Source organism: Tetrahymena thermophila, assembly GCF_000189635.1.
Source record: "Tetrahymena thermophila SB210 genomic scaffold scf_8254609, whole genome shotgun sequence".
Taxonomy (NCBI): Eukaryota; Ciliophora; class Oligohymenophorea; order Hymenostomatida; family Tetrahymenidae; genus Tetrahymena; species Tetrahymena thermophila.
This window is the reverse complement of record NW_002476379.1, coordinates 409,540-434,025: the sequence shown is the minus strand read 5'-3', so window position 1 is coordinate 434,025 and position 24,486 is coordinate 409,540. Positions and strand designations below refer to the sequence as shown.

Here is a 24,486-nt window from a genome sequence, read left to right as displayed (position 1 = left end):
ATAAATAGAAGTATCTTCAATTTATTTTCTATTACACCTTAAAATTTTTTAGAATTCATGCTAAGAAATAGTGCAAATAAATTATAATTAAAGCTTTATTTATGTAAGATTTACTTTAAACAAAGGAAAATAAATTCATCTCCTTCTTATTCAATAAATTAATTAAATTAAAATTAAATTTCAGATGAATTTTTTAGAATTAACTTATAGTTTTGTGATAAAATACTCAACTAAATGACTTATTATGAAGTTTTTTTTTGATAAAAATATGAAATACGATACTACTTTTTGTAAAAATACAAGGAAAACTGCTCATGTGTTAAATTTTGGTTAAAAATTTTTAAAAATATGGAAAATAATTTCTCATTTAAAAAATACAAAATGATTTGTAGATTTTAATGTTAATAAGATTCAATTTTAAATTTCTCTCACCTTAATACATCATTTTATTTTGAAATCTTAACTCTTTACTTAGGTTATTTTTAGAAATATCTTTAAAGGATGCGTTAAAATATCTTTATTTGAGATAGACAAAAAATAGATTAGAAAGGAGGGAGGTTTATAAAAAATATTCGGTTCAAATTCTTTAGTTATATTTTTATTTTTAGAAATCAAAAAATTTATTTTCAAACAAAATTTATTTACTTGTAAATTTATTAAAAGGAATTAATTCGAAGTAAATCAAAACAGGGAAAAATATAAACAAAATTTTTGATGGAAAAAATTATGTCTGATAAATAAAAATATCAGGTCTAAAATATTTTTTTTTCCTATTTAGCATCTTTCAATTAAAAGAACCATACTAAAAATCTAAAATTTTATATACATATATAACTTTTCTTCCAATTAATAGAAATAGAATTGAATAAAATTGCTATAAGGTTTGTAATCTGTCTTTCTGATAGAATAAATAAATATTGCTGATTGCTATTTTGATTTACTTTTTTTATTATTAATTTAATTACTTTCTTTTTTTAGAGACTTGCTATTATTAATTGTAAAACTTTATGCAACATTCATAAATTAAAAAAATAAATAATTAATTAAAATTTAGTTATTTATTTAATAAAAGAATAAATTTTAAAGCAGTAAAGACTTTATACTATCACATAATAATTAATTGTTTTTTTTCATAAATTTTAATGTCTGAATATTAAGTAATTAATTTAAAGTATCTTACAAAATTTTATAATTCATCAATTAAATGTACAAAATTTGGGAAAAAATAATATAAAATTTTATTTTAAATTTTCTAAAATAATTAATTTTTTTTTTGTATTAATTTCATTCATACTAATTATTTTCTTCATAGTTATTTTCGTTCTAAAAATATTCATCATCATTCTAATCAATTTAGTTTTAAATATCATTTTCATTATCATCAGAGTGATTTGAATACTCTTCTTCTTCATCTACATATTCTTGATCAAGATTTTCATCCTAGATTTAATATTTATCATTTTTTTCAGATTCATCAAACGATGAGCTTTTCTTTAATGGATATTAGTTTTATGATTGCATCGATTAATTAGGACTTTAGTTTTCTTTACTTATAAAGCTGCTATCACTTGATCCTTAAACAAAAAGACTCCTCTAACCTTTTAGTTTTTGGAATTTGCTATTTTAAAACATTCTTATTGGAGTCAAGCTCTTAGAAGAGAAAAACCTTACTTCATTTTCACTTTATATTTAGCGGTTACTTTAATTCTATGATAATGTATCATTAAACTCGTATTAACTTACTGGAAAATCTTCTGTCATTTCATCATCTTATTAATCCCCTTATTAGCTATCACTATCTTCAGAATCTACATATATATTTTAATCAGTACTTATAATTTCTTCTGAGCTAGTTTATTCCTATAACTAGTATATATTATTTACTAAAAACACAGAGAATTTTTTTCTTTACTTATCATTATTATGTAATTTTTTGATATATCTTTCATCCTAATGGAGATTGTGTTAAATTATAAAATATAAGATCATCTTATCTACCATGTAATCGCAAACTCTAGAAAGGGCAGTATCAAATAGATCAAGTTATTTCATGTACTGCTAAATAAAAGGGATTTTTTTGTTAAAATATTTTAATGATTTATTTCTTATTATGCTCATAGATGTACCAGACTTATATACAACAATTTAGAACTAATGACTTCTTGTAAAATATGATACCTTCATTATTAATTTTAACTACACATTAATTACTTTTTCATAAAAGTACATCAGATTATCATCTTTCAAGATAATAAAGTTTCTTTTTTATTTCTTCTTTTTTTGCTAACGAGCTTATTGTTAAATGTTTATAGTTGCGTAGCTTATAATCTAATTTTCAGATGGTATTTGATTGATAGAATTCAAAGTATTTAATTTTGCAAAGCTTGTTGATAAATTGTTTCCTTGATTTTACTGAGGGTTATTTTTGCTCTTTGCTTTATCAATTGAGATATTTTTTTCTTAATTTTGCATTAATTCTAAGAAGTTTGAGTTTTTAATCTTATGGATCAGGAAGTAAGCAAGATTTTTAAGCTCTGAATAACTGACTTTAGAACTCATGTAGTTAGTTTAAAACCTGTAAAAACCTTCTGCGATAAATAAGTTAAGTAGCTCACGTACGTTTACATTAAATTTTTTAATGCTCCTTTTGTTTATTATAACATTTTGAACTGTGAAAGAAAAATTAGATGTCATAGTGTATGGGATACTCTTAAAAGAATTAAAAAAATATTGTAAAAGTTAAACACGAGTTGGAAGCTTTGCATCTTTGTTTAAAAAGAGTATTGATTCTTAAAGATCAACACCTACTTCAATTACACTCTCGTTTTGTTGATCTACCTTTATGTAGTCATGGAAAAGCTATTCTTAAATACTAAGCTTATTGCTACCAAAGAAAAGGACTACTTTAAAATGCTTATCATCAGTTCTAAATTCACACTAGCTCAAGAAGTTAGACCAAATTTTTATTTCGATAAATCTAACAAGATTATCTATTCTTTCATTTGGGCAACCTGTCATAAATGCAATATCCATTTCTTCTGTTATTGATAACATTTTTTATTATAAAGTAACTTTTTCAAACTACTTTGGTTTCATAAAATCAACCAATGCTATCAAGTTTCTCTCACCAATTATTTTTTATTAATTTTATGAAATCAACTACTTTAAGTTTTTCTTTTAGGTGCCTTTATTACTGCTATCAGAATTATTTTCAAGATTACCTTGATTAATCTGCTGAGCTTGTTTATTTGCAGTCTTTGTTTAAAAAAATTTTAAAGTTCTCTGCACAACCGAACTTTATTATTGTTAAGAACTACCTAATTAACCTGTTTAGCTTCTTAATCGTCCACCACCTTCTTAGCTTTCTTCAACTAAAGAATTCGAGTGGACTAGATTTAATTAATTTAATTTTTAAATCTAATTATTTGTTTTCATTTTTCTTGTGCTTCCTCCAACTTTTTTTAATTAATTGACTGATGAAGAAAATATATTTTTTGAATAGCTGCGCATATTATGCATAGAAAGAAGAAGGGATTGTTATTAGCTAATTAAATTTTAAGCTCCTTTATCTTTATTAAACTAGCTGGAAGATATATTTTAATTATTTGGCTGCTTGTTTTCTTAAAGTCTCGGAGCCTGATCAATATTTTGATTGTCATTATCTATCCCAACGTTTTGTGTTTATTGTTCTTAACTAGATTTTTTGGTAGATAAATTTAAACTTTCAGTATTTTATTACATTTCTGAAATACCTTATTGATCTTTTTTATCAAAAGGAGACTAAATGCTTCTATTAAGTGGGCTATTTAATTTTTCTTGATATGATTTTTTAGAATAACTTGAATTTTAAGCTTATTCATCACAAGAACTACTAGATATTACATTTTTTAAGTGTTACTACTATTATTCATCTAGTTTAAATGTCAATTTTCTTTATCCTTTTCTTCTGGATGACTCTAGCATTCTAGATATAATTGAGGGAGATTCAGGATTCTTTTGTGATTAAATATTTTTTTAAAAACTTATTTTTGAACTATTGGAGGATGTTGGAGTATTTTCATCATTACTCCTTTAATTAATCATATGCAAAGACTTTTAACTTCCAGATTTATTTGTTCTTTTTGAACTCTCACCATCTTTAGATTCTTCATCTTCTATACTGATTAATTTTATAAAACTCACTTTTTTTAAACTTGATCTTTAGTAAGGACTTTCTAAATAATTTTATTATGTTTAATTCTCTGAAGTGCCTTATTTTATTTTATAATCCTCTTTAGGTAGATCTATTTAATTCTACTAAATAAATAATTACTGCTATTTTTAAAGATCTAAATTATTTTATATGCTATTCTGTAGTTTTTCATTTTAATCTCTTTCTTTAATTGTTTAAGCCAATTTCTTATTTGAGGTCTGTCTTTTCAACAAATTATTTTCAATACTATTTACAAGTAGTATACTTTTTTTTTTATGAGTATTTCGAGGAGAATGATATTCAGGGAGAGGAGATGCATTCAGACTTTCAGGAGATGTTTAAGATTCATCTGAATTTTTTAACTTAGTTATTATAGAGCTAAGAAAGTTATTTTTTGATTACTTCTAAAATGAATTTATTTTTCCTTAATCATTATTATTATTTTTTTGTATTTTTGTTATGTCTGGAGTTGACATCCTATTTGAGTACTAATTGACACGATTAAGAAAGGAGAGGTAACTCTCAAACGGAGCTGTTGTCTTATTTTCATAGAAAAATCTAAGTTTTGTTGCAATATTACGGTTTAAAAAATCATAGTTGCAATCTATTAGCTCACTATGGGAAAGTTAACTAAGTAGTACCCTCTATGTTTTTGGAATATAAATTTGAATATCCCAGCATTTTAATATAAAATCTTTTTTGACTGTAATCAATACATATTCATTATTAGCCATCTTTCTTACGTACTAACCAATAATTCTAGATTTCTACAAGTAAGACTCAAGAAACCCTTTATTTGTATTTGTAAGGTTTTGCTTTCCATCTGAAAAATCGTGTCTTGAAATTATATTTTTAAACACTCTAAGATCTTAAAAAATATTATTTGTCCCCTCATAATCACTTCTTTTTTCTGAATTTTACTGCAATTTATTCGATTCATTGGTATTCAATTTTTCCTTTTTCAAATCATTTAATTCATCTATTTCATTTTTGTTAATACTTTGTAGCTAAGATGAGTTTGAGTGACCACTATTACTTTGGGATGAAATATTTTTTTCATTAGATTTACTTTTCGATGAGTCTATTTATAAGGATTCTTCTATTGACTACTCTTAAATTTTAAATGAAACCCTTGGAGATGTGTAAGAAGATTATTGATCGTTGGCTTCAAATTATCTTGCCTTTTTAAGTATACCATGTTAACTTTATGTATTTAATTGATTAAAATGTTCGTTTTAGTCTTTTGCTTTATCTACAAAACTAACCTTTCTAGGTTAGATAGATTTTACATTTGAATTTTCATTTTTAGATATTCTATTACTCTCTTGAGATTCCTAAGAGTCTATTGATTCAGTTCTTTTGAATACATGTTCCATCTTATTTTTTTCTTACTTATTTCCTTCTTTTCCATTATATGAAGATCTCATTGAGCTATATTATTTTTTATTAAGATCATTATTCATATTTAAGCTGTTAAAGAGGGATTTATTGCTATTTATTTCTGCCTTAACTTCTTTTTTTGTTTTCAAAAAGCTCATCAAAGGTGTAATTGTAGAAGATGAAATTTATTTTTAAATGATATATTTATTATTAGAGTTTGTTTATTCATCCTAATTTTACAATTCTTTACTTACAAACTTATCTTAAAATTATTTATTTTCATTAGCAGTTATTTTATTTTGAAGTATACCCATATCTTATAATTTAGAAGAAAATGTCAGTAGTTATTCTTTACCTAAATTTAAATTAGGTGGTCTATTCATAATTCTTTTTGCATTAGCTGGAGAGCTTTATTTATTATTTTTCTCACTAAAGTTAATTTTTTAAATGGCATTTGAACTTTTGGCAGAAGGAGATATCTTGTCATTAATTTTTTCTGTAATAGAAGATTAAGAAGAATCGGAATTTGAACTTGTAAGACTTTCTTATTAAGAAGAAATTACAGGTTGCAGTGCTAATTAATTTTTGTTTGGTATTTACTTAATTGATTACTCAAAAAACTAAGATTTTCTTCTAGTATTAGATTGATCTAACCCTTAATTTAAATTCTTTGTGTCTAAAAATGAATCTTTTTAAAACAAAGAATTGATCTTAGAAAATAAAGAAGGTCTTGCACTTCTTACTATTTATGCTTAAGCTGAAATTTAATTAACAGGAGAAATAGCATTTATAATTTAAAGCTATTATGATTATTATCTCAATGCTCTTTGTTTGATTGCATTTTATTTTTACAACTACTCTTTTATTTTTGATTGTTAATTTTACTTTTTAAACTCTTCATATGTTTTGGCTTGCTATTCAGTCATCAAAATAGGAAAAGCTCCAAAAAGACCTCTTATTAGTCTAATCCTTGTAGATACTAATTTGATAACCTTAGTCGCATCTGCTCTTGTAAACCTCTTTTTTAGATTTTCTGTTATGTTTTGATTATTATCAAGCATAATTAGATCTTAGAATGAGAAAACAAATTTAATTTATTTTGTCTTTGAGTTGAGAGGCTGAATGATTAGTAAAAATGCATACATATGTTCATAGTTGAGCTACGGTCTTTTCATAATGTAAAATTTGAGATTAGAGATGCACTTACCATATAAATTCATATTCATACAAAACTGATACTCCTTCAGATGATAATATCTTTTAAATAAACAAAAAAAAATAAATATCTAAAAAAAAAAAATTTAATTTACTTTAGTAAGTCAGAGCTATTTGAAATGAGATGCTCTTTGATTGATTTTTATGAAGTAATGATAATAGTTTTAATGCTTAATTCTTTATTTATCTTAATAACAGGTTTGATTCCAGTAAAGCCTTAAGCCTCGAAGAAGAATACATTTTAAATCTATGCTAACTAAAAATTCTTAGAGGCCTTATGATCTAAATAAGCATACTTTTCTTGTTCCCATTTAATTAATCTGATGAGTATATTTTATATTTTTAATGGAACCTATTTTATACAGAATTTTTTTTATCTTTCTAAATCAAAAAAGTATATTTTGAATTCTTCTATTGAGCTTTTTATTTTCCAATCAAAATGAAAGTTAACTCTCATTCTATTTGATTTTCCTAATGTTAAGTACCATTCTCTTTTTCTTTTTAGAAATTACTATACTTTTTAAGGATAGTATTTTTGCATTTGCTGAAAATTTCTATCCTCAAGGAATTGATCTTTTGTTCGTTAAAAAAAAAATAAATATATATAAAAATTTCAAAAAAATAAATATATTATTATTAAAATAAATAAAAAAATTTATACAATTTGAATTGGTTTTTTTCCTATTTAATTGCAAATTAGGCACTTCTTATGTTTATTCCTGATTGATATTTATTTAGAGTTAGCTATCATTATTTAACATAGGCAAACCATGAGTGTCTAAATTTTATTAATTCTGTTTTTTATTTGCTTAATTATATTGTTTATCTTCTTCAGCATCACTTTCATAATTATGGTAAACTGAAAGTGCTACTCTTTTACTCTTTCCATGCTCTTAGTAGACTTCATTGAAATTGTTTACAAATAAATTATAATATCCTTTACTAAGCTCCTCTGAAACAGCTGTTCCATCAAACAGAGATTATTACTTAATTTTTCTAAAAATAATTCTGTAAAGCTCAAGATTGTAAGCTAATGTAGAATCCCAATCTGCTACCTATATCTTCTAACCTAGTGCTATAGTATCTTTAAAAAGAATTTTTTGCTTATTCAGTTTAGTTGCATCTGATTTGTCCTACGGAGTAATTCCAATTTAATGGTTTAAAAAATAAAGTAATTGTAACTTTTGTTTTTTATTCATGTCACCAAAAATGATAAATTTATTTATTTAACAGCAAAATAATCTATACTCTCCCTAATTATAGTAGGGCTTCAACTACTCTTAAGTTATTTCTATAGGAGGCAATAAATTTCTTTGTTTTAAATTGGAGTTTAGTTGCCTTGCAGAAATATAAAAATAATAATTATCTTTAATGTCGAACTCTCCATTTTCATTAAACAGATTGTTAAAAATAACCTCTTACTTGATAACAAGTTTAGCAATAATTAGGAAGTATTAATCCTTTTTATTTAAAATTAAAATTACTATTATGATTGCTATTAAAAATTATAATTACTTGATTTCTTTTCAGGAAAGATAGAATTAAAGCTGGTGATGATTTTGTGTAAATATTTAGTGCATTTTGTATAGAGGTCTGTGTTTCTTTGAGATGCCTAAAATAATTACTTTATACCTGCTTTTACATATTCTATTGCATAAAAATTGTTTTTCTAATATTAGAGTTAGCAACCGAAATGTTTCTAAATGATTGATTTGAGTTTTACATAATAGTAAAGTTTTACTAATCTTGAGGCAAAATATTTTCAGATCGAGGAATATTAGTTAATAAATTATAAGGACTTTTTTTGTCAAGAGTACTTCCAAATTATTGTTTATCGTTTCCATAAATATTTAGTGATGGCTTTGATGTTAAAGGAGACTTCATCTTTTTAGTCTCACTATTCAATGTGAGCTAATTTAAATTGAATTAAATTTATTATTAAGGAGTTTTGCAGGCTGAACCAGGATAATCTATTGGAGTTTTTGATATTAGTAGCGGTTATGCTGATTGCTCATCAGGAAATTCTATTACACCTGCTTTAAACCTTAAATACTACTTTTTAAGATACATTAAGTGTTTTAATAAGTAACGGTAATATGATTCATTATTAAAATCTTAACAAAAACCTCTTCCAATTTCTTTTTAAAGATAGATAAAAGAAAACCTCAAGAAAGAATTAACCTTATCCTTCAAACCTTAAATTTCATGTAAATCAATTAAAGATAAAATTTTCTTTTTTCTTTTTTAAACAATAATTTAGGCATCTGGACTTTTTTATTTAGCAAAATATTATTCCAAACCTCCAAAAAACTAGAAAGTCATTTTCAAATCTTCAAACTATTCTCTTAAAATGTTAAGCTTTCTGTTTACAGAGGAATCACTAGTTGTAGGATAGTATGATACTAGATCATCTTCAAGACTCTTTTAATTCGGGATTAGATTCATAGTTAAAGATTTTTTAATTGTATCAAAGCTCTACTTCATATCACTATTTGATGATTTACTAATTTCTTAGATATGATCAAGCTGTATATTTTAGATAGTCTACACTTTCTGTTTTACTAAAGGTGATTTGTTATATCCCTATTCTATTTTATTATCAGAATTTATACTTTGGCTTTCATTTAAGCTCACTACTTCATCACGAAAGGCCATGCTCTTTGAATTTTATTTATTATTTTCATAGATTATTAATTTAACTTCCTCTTGATCATAGTCTTCCAAGCCAAGCATATCTTTATTTGTCACATCAATTAAATGATTTTCATCTAAATACCTCTCCATTTCTTTAAACACTAATGGCCATACAGTAACTAAAAGCTTCCTCTCTGCTACTGGATGTTCTAGCAGGCCTCTAGTGAGATTTATTGGGATATATATTTTTTAAAATTTACCATATTAAATAACTAGCTCAACTTCTATATCTTAGCTTTCTTCTCTCTCAAGAATAAAATCTTATTCGTTACAATTTTTTGATTAATCGGATTCAGAATTAATCCTTGATCGAGTGTTAATATTAAATTTCTCATTATAAAGTTCATCAGCATCGTAACTTTTTTTTTAAAGATTTATTGACAGTCTTATTCTCTCTGAAATGCTATTGTATTGGATATAATAAATAATAGGAGGATAAGCAAGTTAAGTATCTAAAACTTTAATTCCTTTTATTAATCCACTAATACTGTTTATAAGTTTATCTCTCACTTCATAAGATTTGTTAGTTTCTTCAAGCAACTTAAAAAGTGTAACAACTTTCTTTTTCTCTTCTCCTTAATCATTACTATCATAAAAGCTGACATTAGATTTAATTAATGTTTAAGATTTAAACTTTAAGCTTTGATTGAAATATGTTATGCTTCTAATCTGTTCTTTACTGAGCTTCTTCAAAGATTATTTATTAGAAGAATCTATAATTTATATTTATTTAGAGCGACCGTTTTATCTACTTAAAGTTGAAGCAATTTCTAGATTGCTAAAAGATGGAAAGCTAAGTTTGGTTCTTTTAAGTTCAAGATTTTTTGGCACTTTTAACTATAAATTAATTCTCCTTGAAAAGTAATTTGAAGCAGAGGAAGAGCTTTATTAGGTAAATAATGGTGAATTAAGTTGTTAATAAACAGTGTTTGATTCTGATAACTATCTTGCAAATCCATTTAAATCACTCAATTAAATATTGTTGTTTTTTTAAAAGTTAGGTTGAAAATCAATAAATTTAGAACTCTTATTAATTTATAATTTATGTTATTATGAATGCCATTGTTTTTGATTTTGTATCAAGCTATTACTACCAATTTAATTTTATATGAAATCCAAAGAATTTTCAGGCAAATCTTAATTTTAGCTAGCTTAAAAAATACTCTCCTTTGGCTATTGAGGTTGTTTAGTTTTTTGTCGATTAAACTTACTTTATTATAAATCAGAATAGTTTTATACTATGTAATCTTCCATCTTTATAGTGTCAGAATCTTAGTTTTCAGTCAACGTATCCTATTAAACTGTTAGTAGTACATTATTATTCAAATGACCATCTAGAGAATCCTAGTAATTCAATTATTTATCATCAAATTCATCTTTCATTTAAAACTTTTTTGTTAAAATAAATAAATAAATACTAATTAATTAAATTGATGATAAATTGCTTACTAAAAAGTTATTGTTAATTTATTAATTTCCTTTAAATTATGAACTTTTCGGACTTCCTGCTTAAGAATAAAAAGCTGATGTCTATACTATGCTGTGCCTTTTTTAGAATGGTGATTCTTCCTTTTTCCTATATTTTTGAAAACATAGTTTTAAAAATGATAAAGAAGTTTATATATTTATTTACTTGTCTGGCTTTGCAAACTTCGATTTCTTGGATCTGTTGAGTAGATCTGTTTAACTCTATTTCTTTTATTATTATTCTCCTCTTTATTCTTATTCAGGGAAATAATTTTATTAAATTTATTCATTTACACGTTGAATCTCACTTTTAAGTTTATTTATCTAAGATTTCTTTGAAGAACTCATATTTACTTCATCCTACTCAAAGTCTTGTTAATTGGAAACATAAGAAATATCTTCATTCTGATTTTGAGATTCATCAAATTATTTTTCAATTGATGGTTATTTTTATAATTATTGTTACTACTCTTAGTTATTAAATTAGTTCAAACTTGGTATTTCATGAATTCTTTTTAAGCTTTTTATTGCATAAAAGGAACCATCTTATAAAAACCTCTTTTAATACTATTAGTCTAACAGCATGGAAGCATTTTCCATGCATTTTAATAGAGTTTCTTCTTCTTCCTTAAATTTCCCTATTATACTTTTGATAGATATTTTATTTTTTTAATTATTTTATTTTCTCTCACTTTCTATAACCTCATTTAGTTTTTTTTAAAACTATATTTCATTCAAAACCATCTATAACGCAGATGGTTATTGTTGTTACACTTAGTTTGATAATAAAGCATTCTCTAAATAATAATCGGATCTACTTTTTGTACTAGTTGTAGTTACTCCCTTCTCTGATAAATCATTTATTGGGTAAGTATTTTTTTTATTTTAACTACTTTAAGAATTTATAACATTTTTTGTCATTTTTTATTACAAGTTATTACAGCTCATAGTATTATATGGCTATTCCTACCTACTTTAATTTTTGATCGTAGAGCTTTGTGGTCTTTTTTACTATTCATAATTTAATTTTTATCTAACTTAAATCTGATTATTTGTTGGTGTTTCATAATTTTTTTATATTACTTTTTCAGTAGGCGTTTAATTTATATTTTTGAAATAATTCAATATATTAGTATTGCTATTTTGCATGTAAGTAACAGATCTTTGCTGATCAACATTAGAATGTTAAGATAAGCTTCTTTGACTATTTTTAGTAACAGAAGCTGTCTTAGGTCGTACTCTTGCATGATTTGAAATGGATCTGTATACTTTTATTTTACTATCTATTTTTTATGATTACGCATTTTCAGTTAAATTATTATTATCACTTCTTTATAAAATTAAGTTTTAATCATAAAATTCAATCTAATTTTTAGCATCATATTGATCAGTCTTTACTTTTAAATTAAGAGTGGTGTTAAGTAAGTTAACACTTTTTCCATTTTATACTACGTTTTAGCTATTAAAGCTAGCTTGCAATTTTTCTGCAAAGGAATTCGGTTATCTTGGAGTTGTTTATCCAGATATAAATTTTTCATGGCTTTTTCTATGGGACGATAAGAATCTATTCCTCATTGCTGAATTTTATCTTATTTATCTACTAATATTAGTGCTTCTACTATATCGCTTTCTTGTTATAGGCTTATCTTATTCTTCAAGCATATAAAATTTTTCACTTAAATTACTTTTATCTCTAGAAATTTGCAGTGGTAATTGCGAAATTATATTTTAAGAGATTGAGAATTTTTTAGCAAATGAAGGAGAGTGAGTTTATTAAGATTGCTAGCCATATTATAATTAACTCGAAAGATAAGCAGATCCTGAGGTAAAATTTGTAGTGTTGGGTGATAATATCTTATTATTTTAATTAAATTTTTCATTTTATATTTATTCAAAATATTATAAAGATTCTTAATTGAGTAATTCGAAATTTATCTTAGGGACAAGGTTAATTTAATTAGATTGTGTTTCTACGTTTGATTATTTAGCTAATTAAAATTCTTATAAAGAACCAATTGGCGTGTAGCTTTACTATTTGGAAAGGTTTATACTTGGATGTTATTCAATCTAACTAATAAGATTACTTTAATTTGGACTTAATGAAGATTTTCTCAGCTTATTAGCACGATTATAGTGCATTTATCTTGTCTAAGTTTAATTGCTACGATTATTATTAACACACTAGGCCTAAGATTGCTCTTGTTAATTTTATTATTACTTTTATAATACTTCTAAATTATCATCTTACTAAATCAAATTATACTCTGAATTTACTCTTAACTTTGGCTAGGAGTAATTACTAATCTGTTTGATTAATTAGTCCCTATTTACTACATTAGCGAAATTTCTTGAAGGAGAAACTTATTGTTAATAATTTTACTAATTTTAAGCAGATTAAGCATTTGAGTTTTTTCTTTAATTCTATTGAACCAGTTAAATATTATTGTTTCGATCAGTTAATTGTTAATAAACTGAATACTGCCTGCTATTTTTAGGAGAGTTTTAAGTTGACTACGAAGCTTGTGTACTTTTCATTTGTGTCAAAGCTTTATTAAAATAATCAGGCCTCTAATTAAACTGTAAAAAAGAAGAGGGAGATAACTATTAAGATAATAAATCTGATTATAAATGACTTCTTTCTGTTTAAGAACCATCTATTAGCTAATTTACTTCAAATTACTAAAACTAATCTAATTTAATCTTATTATATATTTTTCTCTATTTTATATTACTGCTTTCAGTTTTCAAAGCATTCTATAATGGTATATCTTATTCTGTGTTTATTGTTCTTTATTAAGTTTGAAGTGTATTAAATTAGAAATATTATTCTTAATTGCTCTGAGTATTCTAAGTTGAGAGAGTTTTCTTTTTTTAAGTATCAAGGGTTATTATATTGGGTTCACTTGGTCTGGTTTCTGTGAATAAATAACCTTATTGACTTCTCTCACTTTCCATTTATTGTAATTAAAGTGCCTATAAATTTATTCTTTCATTGATATTATAGTATATATCGTCTTACTCATTATTATTAGATTCAATTTTGATATTAAAAATCTATCCTTAATTTTAAAAATAGTTTTGCCTTACTGGCTCATCATTTTATCCAATATTATTTAGGTTAGACTTTTAATATTTTTCTTAAAGCAAATTTTGGGATTCTTTATCTAATAGTTTCTGAATGAATTTCTTCTTACCCAAGTTATTTGTGAAGTCTAAATTTTTTTATTGCTAAGGTAATTACTCTTAAGGTTTGAAAAAGTAAGAAATATTAGTAACATTAACCCTTGAAGGAGAGAGCTTCAATTTTTTTTGTCTCAATTTATTTACATTTTGATCTTTTTAATCTTTTTAGTCTCTCAGTTGATTATTTGATTCTAAATTAATTTCCGTTTTTATTTTCTCACTTTATTACTTTTGTAAATTTGATAAATTAATTGCTCTTTGAGATGGAACGGTTAATTTATTTTCATCTTTTTATGAATTATTTCCAGAAGTTTATTTAGATGTTTATTTTATCATCTAAAGTTCACTCAGTTACTATTCATTTAAAAACCTTTAATTCTATAAAATTTCTTCTTTGTTAACATTCGCCATTGATAAAGTATTCTATGAGTTTTATCTTTGAGTTTTAAAAGAAAAATTTATCTATTTAAAAGATTATTAATTTTTTTAATTTAAACTGTCCTACTAGCCTTTAGCCATTTAAGAAGCATCAAGATCTGTATAAGATTCATTTATGGCCTTTTAAATATCATTCATTATACTTTTAGAATTTTAATTACTCTGTGTTGAATTTAATTTTTTAAAAATTAATTGCTCATGAATAGCTTTTTTCATTTGTTATTTTTATTGGTCGTCTTTTAAAAGAAGGGTTTTCAAAGAAAAAATATCTGCATCTTTTAAAATAGCATTTGTATTTTTAGTTGCTTATGAAATATTACCTTTTTATGTATCATCAATTCTGGTTAATATTTTCATTTGAGAGTCTAATGGGATATTTTCTAAAGTTGCAATTTTACTATTGAAGAATTTATATTAAAAATCAAAAGCTTTATTTTTAAAATCAGATTCCATATTTGCATTTGTTGGAGAATTTACTTCTATGATTTGTCCTTCATTATTCTAATTATACTCTTATGTATCCAAAGAGCTTTCTTCTTTGACCAAAGTATGTTGATTACCTCTCATCTCATATAAAATATCTTGTATATCACTTCCAAGGAGCATATTTTTAGCATTTTCGTTACTCAATGACAACACCTAAGAAATTTTGTTGCTCAAATTTTCAAATTGTAAAATAATTTCTTTATTTTATTTAAGATCTTTATTTTCAGAAGAAATACTGCTAACTAACTTAGCTATTTGCTTCTTAAGAAATTATCCAAAAGAGCAGCATTCAGCATATCTCTACATTTTCAAAAGACAGCTGCACTTTTTAGATTTCATATAATAAATAACCAACTAGTATTCTAAAATTTTTTACTTAGTATTTAGATATCTCTCTAAAATACTTTTTTCTTATAAATTTTCATTTCTTATTTTCACAGAAATATCTAAATTTTCTAATGAATCTTTCAATTACCTTAATTCATACTGAATAATTCCCAAAGTACCAACGAACTAAGACACATAAAATTTTAAAAGACATGGGTTAGTACTTTTTTTTTACTATTTTTAAATTGTTGTAAAATTAAAATTAGAAAAGAATACAATGATATTGCTTCTATATTTTTTTTGTATATTTTCAATACAAAAGAAATCATTTATTTCTATGCACTAAAACAGTTCTATCATTAAATAAAATACAATCAAAGCTCTCCCTCGTATATCAGACTCTAATAAGCTAATATATTTATCAATGAATTATCTACAGAAATTAATACAATTATTTGCTTGATTTAAGCTTGTTGTTTAACCACTTGAAGATTATTTATTACTTGCTAAGTAAAATTTTTTAATCTTAAATACTTCTAAATATAGGGCATATAGACATGAATTTAAATCTTTGTCATCCTTTAAATTTAAATTAGTATGAATATTAATAAATTGATAAAGTTTTACTATAAATCTAAGAATATCATTACATTTTCCAACTTAGAAAGATAGATTCTTTTTTAATCATCAATATAATCAATACTTTTTTGGTTATCCCTAGGAAGCATTTGAAGCTCTATTTCAAGATAAACAATTTCTAATATTTCTTATGGATTAAAGTTCAAAGTTAGCTGCAACTTCTTTGATATTTTTGAAGAAGTTTTATCTCTGTTTTACTCATTCATTTTTACTTTTAACCATAAATTTATCAATATTGTAATGATTAAAAATTGAAAGATTAATTATTTATTTATTTTTAATAATAGAACTTTTAAAAAATCAAATTAGTATTACTACAGCTCTAAGACCTTATCAAAAAATTAATACTAACTTTAAATCAATTTAGTAATTGTTTTGATTCTCACAGATTTCAAATATATTTTCCCAAATCTAGATTAATATCATCATACAAATATTTTTTAAATGATAAATTATTAAAAATACTTTAATTTTAAATGCATACATTAAATTATTTTATCCGACTTACAAAAAATCAAAGATTTACGAATAATTAAGAGATTAATATCACTTAAATAAATAAGGTTAATTTGAAGTAGCTAATACAAAGCTTTGTTTTTTTGCCAAAATTATTACAAAATCAAAAATTGATTTTAAAATTTAAAATACTTTTTAAATTCAAATAAAAATATGTTTTAAACTATCAAAATTTCATTAAAAAATTTTAAAAATATTATTTTTTTAAAAATGAAATTAAATATGAAAATAAGAAACATAAAATTTGAAAGATTATTAAGATTTCTAATTCCATTTTTTATCAAATCTTCTGCTTAAAAGTAAAGTGATATTTAATATTTCAACTTATTAAATTAAATGGTTTTATTGTTTTAATTATTTTTAATTTCTATTATTTTATATTTATTATTAAAAAAATAATCTAACAAATATTTTGGATTAAAATTTTTTGAAATAAAAATTATTTTAAAAGACTTTTAAAATTTATTTAAAAGATTTAACATTTTATTGAAATTTAATTTGGTCATTTTTATCGTTTTAATTAGTTTTTTATAAATTTAATTAAAATTATGAAAATAATTTATGTTTTTAAGATTCTATAATTAATTTTATAAATTAAACAAGTACTTGATTTAAAATAATTTTCTAAATGAAAATAATTCATTTTAACTTTTTATTATATCTAGATAGAAATATATTTGACTTAAAAATTGTAAAATGAATTAAAATTAAATTAAATTATAATTCTATATATATTAATTGATCTGCTTATTTAAATTTCTTTAGTTTAACTAAAAAATGTTAAAATGATTTTAAATTTAATTTAATTTAGTTAAATTAGGAATAAAAAAAATAATTATTTATTTATTGATTTATTAAAAATTATATACAAAATTATTTATTAAATAAAATGATTGTAATTTTTTAATTCGATTATTCATAGTTCCCTAAAAGCAAATTGATTGCAGCAAGGGCATTTATTTTATTAGACTAACCAAGTTTTAATACAACTTAAATGATAAATATGCTTGCAATCTAACTATAAAGAAATTTATCCCACTAAGTATTCATCTAAACAAACAGAGCAACAGTCATCGTGTTTTTTACAAAAATCTTCAGTTACTGGAGATTACCTTTTATTTATAAGATTTTATAGCTATTATTCAGATAATCCTTTAGATTGTAGGGTAATTTTAGCTATAAAAAGTATTAATCTAGCCACCATTATATATAAGACGAAGTGACATAAGGAAACTATTTATTAAGCTGACTCATCATAACCAAAAACCATATTAAAAACATAATAAATACCTCCTATTCCATAATTTATCCAAATATATTTAGAGATATAGCAATTGTAATAATAAACTTTTGTTTTCATGAATTCCTCTACATTAACTACAAGTTCATCGATATTTCTAGTACTATTTAGTACTATCTAAAGCATAATCATCATGACTATTTTAGGAATTAAAATGATTATATTTTGAGCGCAAATACTCACAAACCATGCAGTTCCTATATAACTTTAATTAAAAAAGAAATCTTCTAAGTTATTTCTCTCAGCTATTAGCAAATAGCTCAAATAAAAATTCATAATTAATGCTATTTTTAGCTAAAACTACAACATTTTCATATTAAATACAGGAGTGTCTTAAGTCTTAAAGCAATCTATCTATTTTTAAACAAACTATTATTGCTCTTCACTACATTTTTAATAGAGCATATCCCAAATTTAAGTTTTTAGTTTCTCCATTTCTTATTAAATTCTTTATAATTTTGAAAAATCAAATATTTATTTTTAATTTGCAAATTATTAAATTTTTAATATCTGAACACTGTCTCGTGTACATTAAAAGAAAGAAAAAAAGAGTTAGTATTTTCATCTCTCTTTCTATTTCTATTATTCTAATACAATTTAATTTAAAAATATATTAAATAAACTTTATTAGGAATGAAATTCATTTTAAAGATTAATTTAACTTTTAAAATATAGTAAGAAGTTGCTAAATAAAATTTAAAAAATATCAAGCATAATTTTATTCAATAAAGACATAAAAATTAAATATATTTATTTATTTATTTTTACACAAAATATGTTTGATAATTCTTTTATAAAATTAATATTTAACTAAGCATATATATATTATTATAAATATTTATTCATATTTATTCAATTTAATTCTGAAATAACATGATTCATAAATTCTAGCACGGGTTTAGGATACCAACACTTCATATTAAAAGGATTGTTACCTTCTAACCATACAACATGAGAACCCTTATCAGTTTCCATTAAAATGATGTTTGGGTTGACAAGGGCTTCATCTCTTGGTAAAGCTTTCTAATGAGCGATATCATCATCACTTGCACTTAAGCAAAAAAGAGGAACACTGACATTAAGTATTTCATTGATACAGCCAAATTTTCTATAATATGTATCTACAGTTGGGTATCCATAGAATTTTATTGTGATATTATTATCAAATTCATACAAAGTTGTTGCATTTAATGCTTTTTCCATGTTAATTCCCCATTCTTTTGGGGCAAGATCAAATGTATTTTATACAGATTTTAACTTGTTAGCTAGCAATCTGGCTAAAAACCAGTCATAAATAGTGCCTACTATAAATTTTGAAGAAATACTCATACAATAGGGATTTGCAACAGAGGCGGCTGCTTTAATTATTGGATCGCTGTTATATTTTCCTAGATAGTTAACTATTTAATTAGCACCATATGAGTGACCAATTGCTACTATATGCTATATAAAAATAACAAGATTTAGATAATTTAATCATCGTTTAAAAATAATTTAAAACCAATAATGTAACTATTCTTAACTAAATACCATATATAAATAGGTTTATTTTTGTAAAATTTGAACAATTCAGTTGAATTTTTAAAATTCAAATATTATATATATACTTGTTTTATTTTTTGAAAAATTTGAACTAAAAAATTAACTGAGTAACTTATTGAAATACCCAATTTTATATTTAACAATTGTAATGTTTTTGTTAATGAATTGTTAGGAGAACTAAAGTTTTTTTATTAAGTAAATAAATAAATTACTTTAAATTAAGGATATTGCTTTTTGATATACTCAATAGTCAGTCTTAAATCAGTAATTAAGTTAATGTGATCTTTAGTTTTTTCGAAACTAAGTTCGTGGCTTAATAATCTGTAGTTATAAACCACAGATCTATATCCTTAGGAAAATATATGATCTACCAATTGATGAATATAGCTATCTGTGTCTCCTCCTGTAAGTCCTGGCAAGACAAAAAATAAAACATCTGGTCTCTTTATTTATCTCTTATTTAAATCTTCTGGCCATGATACACTTATTCCCTCAATATTACCCTGAGGATCAACTACTTTTTCTTTGCTGAATTTCAAATTTTTCTTAAGTCCAACAAATATTTAAAATGCTAGTAACTAGATGAAACTTTATTAAAATAAGAAAGGAGGCTAGTATCTCTAAGATTTGATTGTTGGACAGTTTTCTATTATCTTTTAATTCTTAGAATTATGCTAATAGTAAAGCTTTGCCTTATTTTTTGTAAAGAATGTAAAAGTAACATATGTTATGGAGAAAAACAGTGAAGTGGTAATGACTTCTAAAATAGTAATTTATCTCCATTTCAATCCAAAATAGGCCATCGCTAAAATAAGTATGAATTTGATATTATTTCCTCTCATACACACCTTTCTTTATCAAAAATAATAAATTTTTATGATCTTTTATTTATTAATTTTCTAAACTTTTAATATCCAGCTTTTAAATAACTCTAAGTAACTATAAAGCTATTTTTGGGGAACTCCTACATTATTTTTCTTCTTATTTCTTAATTTCTGAATATTCAATTTATACGTATTGAGCTGAGTATATCAGCTTGCTAATGACATTATTTTTTTTTAAGAAATTTTTAATTAAATTAGATTAAAATATTTACATTATTCTCTTACTTTAAGAATCTCTTTCGGATTAAAAATTAAAAACTGCAAAAAAATTTGTTAAATAAACTAATTAATTTAGTTCTAAACAAAATTGATATTTTTATGGTTTAAATAATGAATTTTTTGATAAGAATCTATTTGAAATGATAGTTATTATAATATACTAATGATTTACATTTTGCATTAATTCTATTAAAATATTTTATAAAACTAAAATCACCTAAAAAATATCAATTTTAACACAAAATTTATTTGATGCTTATACCATTATGATTTCAAATTCACCAATAAAATTATATATTTTTTAAGTTCAAAAAGCTTCATTGTATTCTACATTATTCTCTCCACTTCTTGCTTCTAGTTATATTTACATAATTTTGATTCGTATGATATGTATATGATCTTAAAGTAAACTTCTCTAGCTATTAGTAAATGCTTGTTGAAATATTTTAGCTTAAATTTAAAATATTGAAATATATTTATAACAATTACAACCAAAAATTAAAAATATAAATTGAATTCTACTTTAAAGTAAAAAACAAAATAAATTAAACCTAATTCTAATAACTAATAAATAATAAGTCTCATACAAATTCTTAAAAATAAATTCGCAAATCTTAATATTTAATTCATTCATTTAATAACCTAAAAACCTTACAACTATAGGGTTTTTTGAATAGCCTATAAAAATTCTTAGAGCTTAGCGTTAGAGGAAAAATAATATTCCTTTGTTATAGGAGCAATTTTAGGATTTCTCTCTTTATTAAGGAAACATAAAATCAATTTTTAGTTAAATTATTTATCTTCATAAATTTTAAATAGTGTCCCTAGTTCTCTTACAGACTGGACTATGAAATTATCATCTTTTATTTTCCTTAATGTGTAAAATATTCCTTTTTCAATAAAGATGTATCTTTGAGCATTTGAAGTAAGGTATTCAAAAAATTTTCTTTTATGCTTTGGAATTTTTTTTACTTTATAAAATGATTATTCGCTCATTTACAATTCCTATCCCTTATTATAGTTGGCAATCGTTTTTTCGAATGAAGAATAGTTAACATCTTTTTTAATTGTTGTAAACTAAAAATCCTTTATAACTGGATAAAAGACATTTTTATTTTCATCCTTCTAATTTAATACAGCTGATCTATGTTAAGGATTTACTTCTGTAGTTGAATCTTTCCTTTCAATCTAGGATGAAGAACTCGCTGGTTTTTTTGCTTTTAGTCTAGCAGATCCTTTCTTTTTTTTACTGCTAGGTGTTGAAATGCTAGAGTTATGCTTTTCTTGAAATATTTCCTAACCCTATTCATTTTAACCTGGCTACTGCATCTCTATTTCCTATTTTTAATTTTCATCCTAATCATCTATTTAATATTAGTACTGCTTAGATTTTTTATCACTCATTTTAGAAAACTATCTTTTTTTTAAATGATTTTTTAAAAATTTGTGCTATAGTTACTCTATATTAAAGATATAAATTTTATTGTTTTTCGATTGAATAGTCTTTATAATAAATAAATAAATTAGCATACAATTCTTTTATATACAAAAATCTAAAAGAAATTTATTAGAATAAAATTTGAACGCTTTATTCTGAAAGAGCTTCATATTAACTAAACTAATTCTAAAATATCTGCTTTTAATAATAAATGCTAAACAAACAAATAAATTTAATTATTTAAACATCTTGTATTGTCTTTAAATTTAAATTTACTATTAATCGAAATTATAAGCCTTTATTTACAAAAAATAACTAAACGCAAACTATTTACATAAAGAAACAAATATGTTTAGTCATTTATTTTTAAAAATTTAAACATAAAAAATCAATAATAATCAATCAATTGTTTTTTTGATCATCTTTAGAATTCTGTTTGATAGGTGAGTTTTCATCAATTATTATTTTAACAGAAGTAGAAATAGAAGACAACTCAACTTCGTTTCCCTTCATTTTTTACTCTGACTTCTCTTTTAATAAATATTATTCACAGTCTAATTTTAATAAATTCCACAGTGACCTTCTTGAAATCTCAAAGCAATACACATAGTAATCAACTTCATAATGGTTAAAATTAAAGATATATTTTATAGCCCAATTTAATCTAACTAAGCCATTAAATATAAGAGAAAAAATATACATTTTTTTATTAAAAAGTGGCTTCCTGGTTTTTATAAATTCATCAGAGCTAAAATATGAAATACCATTAATATTTAACTGCCAATCTTCATAAACATCCCAATAGTAAGTATATATACTATAACATACATGAGAAATGAGTAAGCCACAGTCTACACTTATCCTATAAACTAAAAACTAATCCAATATAGTGCACATTAAAGAAACTAAATATTTGATACAGTTTTAAATTTCTACATTTGATAATAAATCTTTGTTCTTATAGGGATCAGCCTGATAAAGCTTGATACATTAATAAATTCTGATCAACTTGGATATAACTAACCCATATACTTAAACTATTTAATAAATAATATTTAAAAAAAAACTAAATGATATTTTTTACATTTGTAAGCAGGAATATCAACTCTTAGTAGGAAATTTATCAAATAAACGTGCTTCATAATAAAAGGAGCAAGAGTAAGTAACTAATCACTTATAAATACCATTATAAAACTAATATCTTTTTAATATTTTATTTAACTTAAAAAAAATACTCCATCTTCCTTCATTTTATTGTAAAAGATTTTGCATATGATTGTAATCAGTATTAAATTAATATATTTGATTGCAAAACAAAAATTAGATATATTTTATAATTCCAATAGAGATGATAAATATTAGAGGATTATATATCCACAATAGAAAATCATCAACCACATTACATTTTACACCATTTAAGAGTGGGCTCTAAATCCAAATATCTAGTTAAAATTGACTTTCTTTGACTTTAATGCCATTAAAACAAAAATATTTGTTATGCAAAATATGATTGCATAAACACATAGCTCTTGCAAATTTTCAGAATATTCAACTAATCTTTCATCTTAATTTTCCAAATTACTTTCAATAAATTAAATTGTATCCTCTTCTAGCTAATTTTTATAATCTATATCATCGTCTTCACCATCTTTTTCTAATTTATATTATAAAAGATTAATGATTTCTTCTTCCATTCTTTTGAAAATGTGTTAATTTTATCTAAAATTTGAATAATTATCAAAAAAATCTGTACTACTTCCTATAATATTTTTTTAGAGAGATTTTTCTTAATAGAAAACGTATTTTTGTGCTTAATAAATCCTAAATAATATCAAATTTTTTATGAATTAATTCTAAAAACTCTATTAAGAAATAGCTAGACTTACAGTTTAAATTATTTCATTATTTTCAGTTATTTAATATAATTCTGAATTTATTCATAATAAATCTAGTGATAAAAATTATTTAGCTAAAAAAAGGTTTTAAATTGCATAATAAAGTATTTGAATATGAAATTTTGCCTTTTTAAAAAATAATAAAGCATATTAAGTTGATTTGAATAGAAATATTTTACTGAATTTTTTTCATAAAAAATAATTTGCTTCTTTGAATTTATAAAATAAATATATTTTTAAAATGAAAAATAAATTAAAATTTAAAAAATTTGATATTTGTGGTAAATTGTATTTCAATTTTAAATATTTTATATTTAAAAAGAATATTTATTAAATTTCCAAAATAAACTAAATCATAAATAAAAAAAGCAATTCTTAGGTTTTGATAATTAAAATCAATAAAAATTTTATAAAATAAATTGAAATACTTACTTAAAGTTTATTTTATATTTTTTTTAGCTAGATTACAAATTATTTTATTGTTTTTTTAATTTAATGATTTTAACAATAAATTTATTTTTTAAATATTTTTTAATCTATATTTTAATTATTAAAATTAGAACAAACTAATTTAAAAATGTTTGGTTCTTAAAAATAAAATAGATTAAAAATTATTATCATGTTATTAGTTGCAAAAATTACAATTTTGTTACTAAATATGTTTCTATTTG

General features: G+C 23.1%; 5 protein-coding genes across 5 annotated transcripts; all 5 read right to left on the bottom strand. All coding sequences in view use genetic code 6, as the record gives it.

The window, feature by feature from the left end:
- Positions 1-1,284: 1,284 nt before the first annotated feature.
- Positions 1,285-16,227, bottom strand: TTHERM_00442880 (kinase domain protein; the record flags this gene model as incomplete). The annotated part of the gene is made up of 7 exons (XM_001033201.3): positions 1,285-6,829; positions 6,883-7,360; positions 7,449-8,247; positions 8,303-10,870; positions 10,931-11,057; positions 11,115-15,961; positions 16,033-16,227. The coding sequence occupies 7 exons, from the start codon at positions 16,225-16,227 to the stop codon at positions 1,285-1,287; spliced, it is 14,559 nt and encodes a 4,852-aa protein (XP_001033201.2).
- A 1,226-nt stretch (positions 16,228-17,453) lies between these two features.
- TTHERM_00442870 (C3HC4 type (RING finger) zinc finger protein) lies at positions 17,454-18,272 on the bottom strand (the record flags this gene model as incomplete). The annotated part of the gene is made up of 1 exon (XM_001033200.1): positions 17,454-18,272. One exon carries the CDS (start codon positions 18,270-18,272, stop codon positions 17,454-17,456), a length of 819 nt encoding a protein of 272 aa, XP_001033200.1.
- A 417-nt stretch (positions 18,273-18,689) lies between these two features.
- Positions 18,690-20,221, bottom strand: TTHERM_00442860 (alpha/beta fold hydrolase; the record flags this gene model as incomplete). The annotated part of the gene is made up of 2 exons (XM_001033199.3): positions 18,690-19,280; positions 19,592-20,221. 2 exons carry the CDS (start codon positions 20,219-20,221, stop codon positions 18,690-18,692), a joined length of 1,221 nt encoding a protein of 406 aa, XP_001033199.2.
- Positions 20,222-21,112: 891 nt separating this feature from the next.
- On the bottom strand, positions 21,113-22,021 carry TTHERM_000442859 (hypothetical protein; the record flags this gene model as incomplete). The annotated part of the gene is made up of 1 exon (XM_012798015.1): positions 21,113-22,021. Exon 1 carries the CDS (start codon positions 22,010-22,012, stop codon positions 21,113-21,115), a length of 900 nt encoding a protein of 299 aa, XP_012653469.1. The 5' UTR covers positions 22,013-22,021.
- A 111-nt stretch (positions 22,022-22,132) lies between these two features.
- Positions 22,133-23,693, bottom strand: TTHERM_00442850 (EXS family protein). Its single transcript, XM_001033198.3, has 2 exons — positions 23,005-23,693; positions 22,133-22,957 (listed from the first exon to the last, which is right to left on the bottom strand). The coding sequence occupies exons 1-2, from the start codon at positions 23,612-23,614 to the stop codon at positions 22,323-22,325; spliced, it is 1,245 nt and encodes a 414-aa protein (XP_001033198.3). The 5' UTR covers positions 23,615-23,693; the 3' UTR covers positions 22,133-22,322.
- Positions 23,694-24,486: the final 793 nt, after the last annotated feature.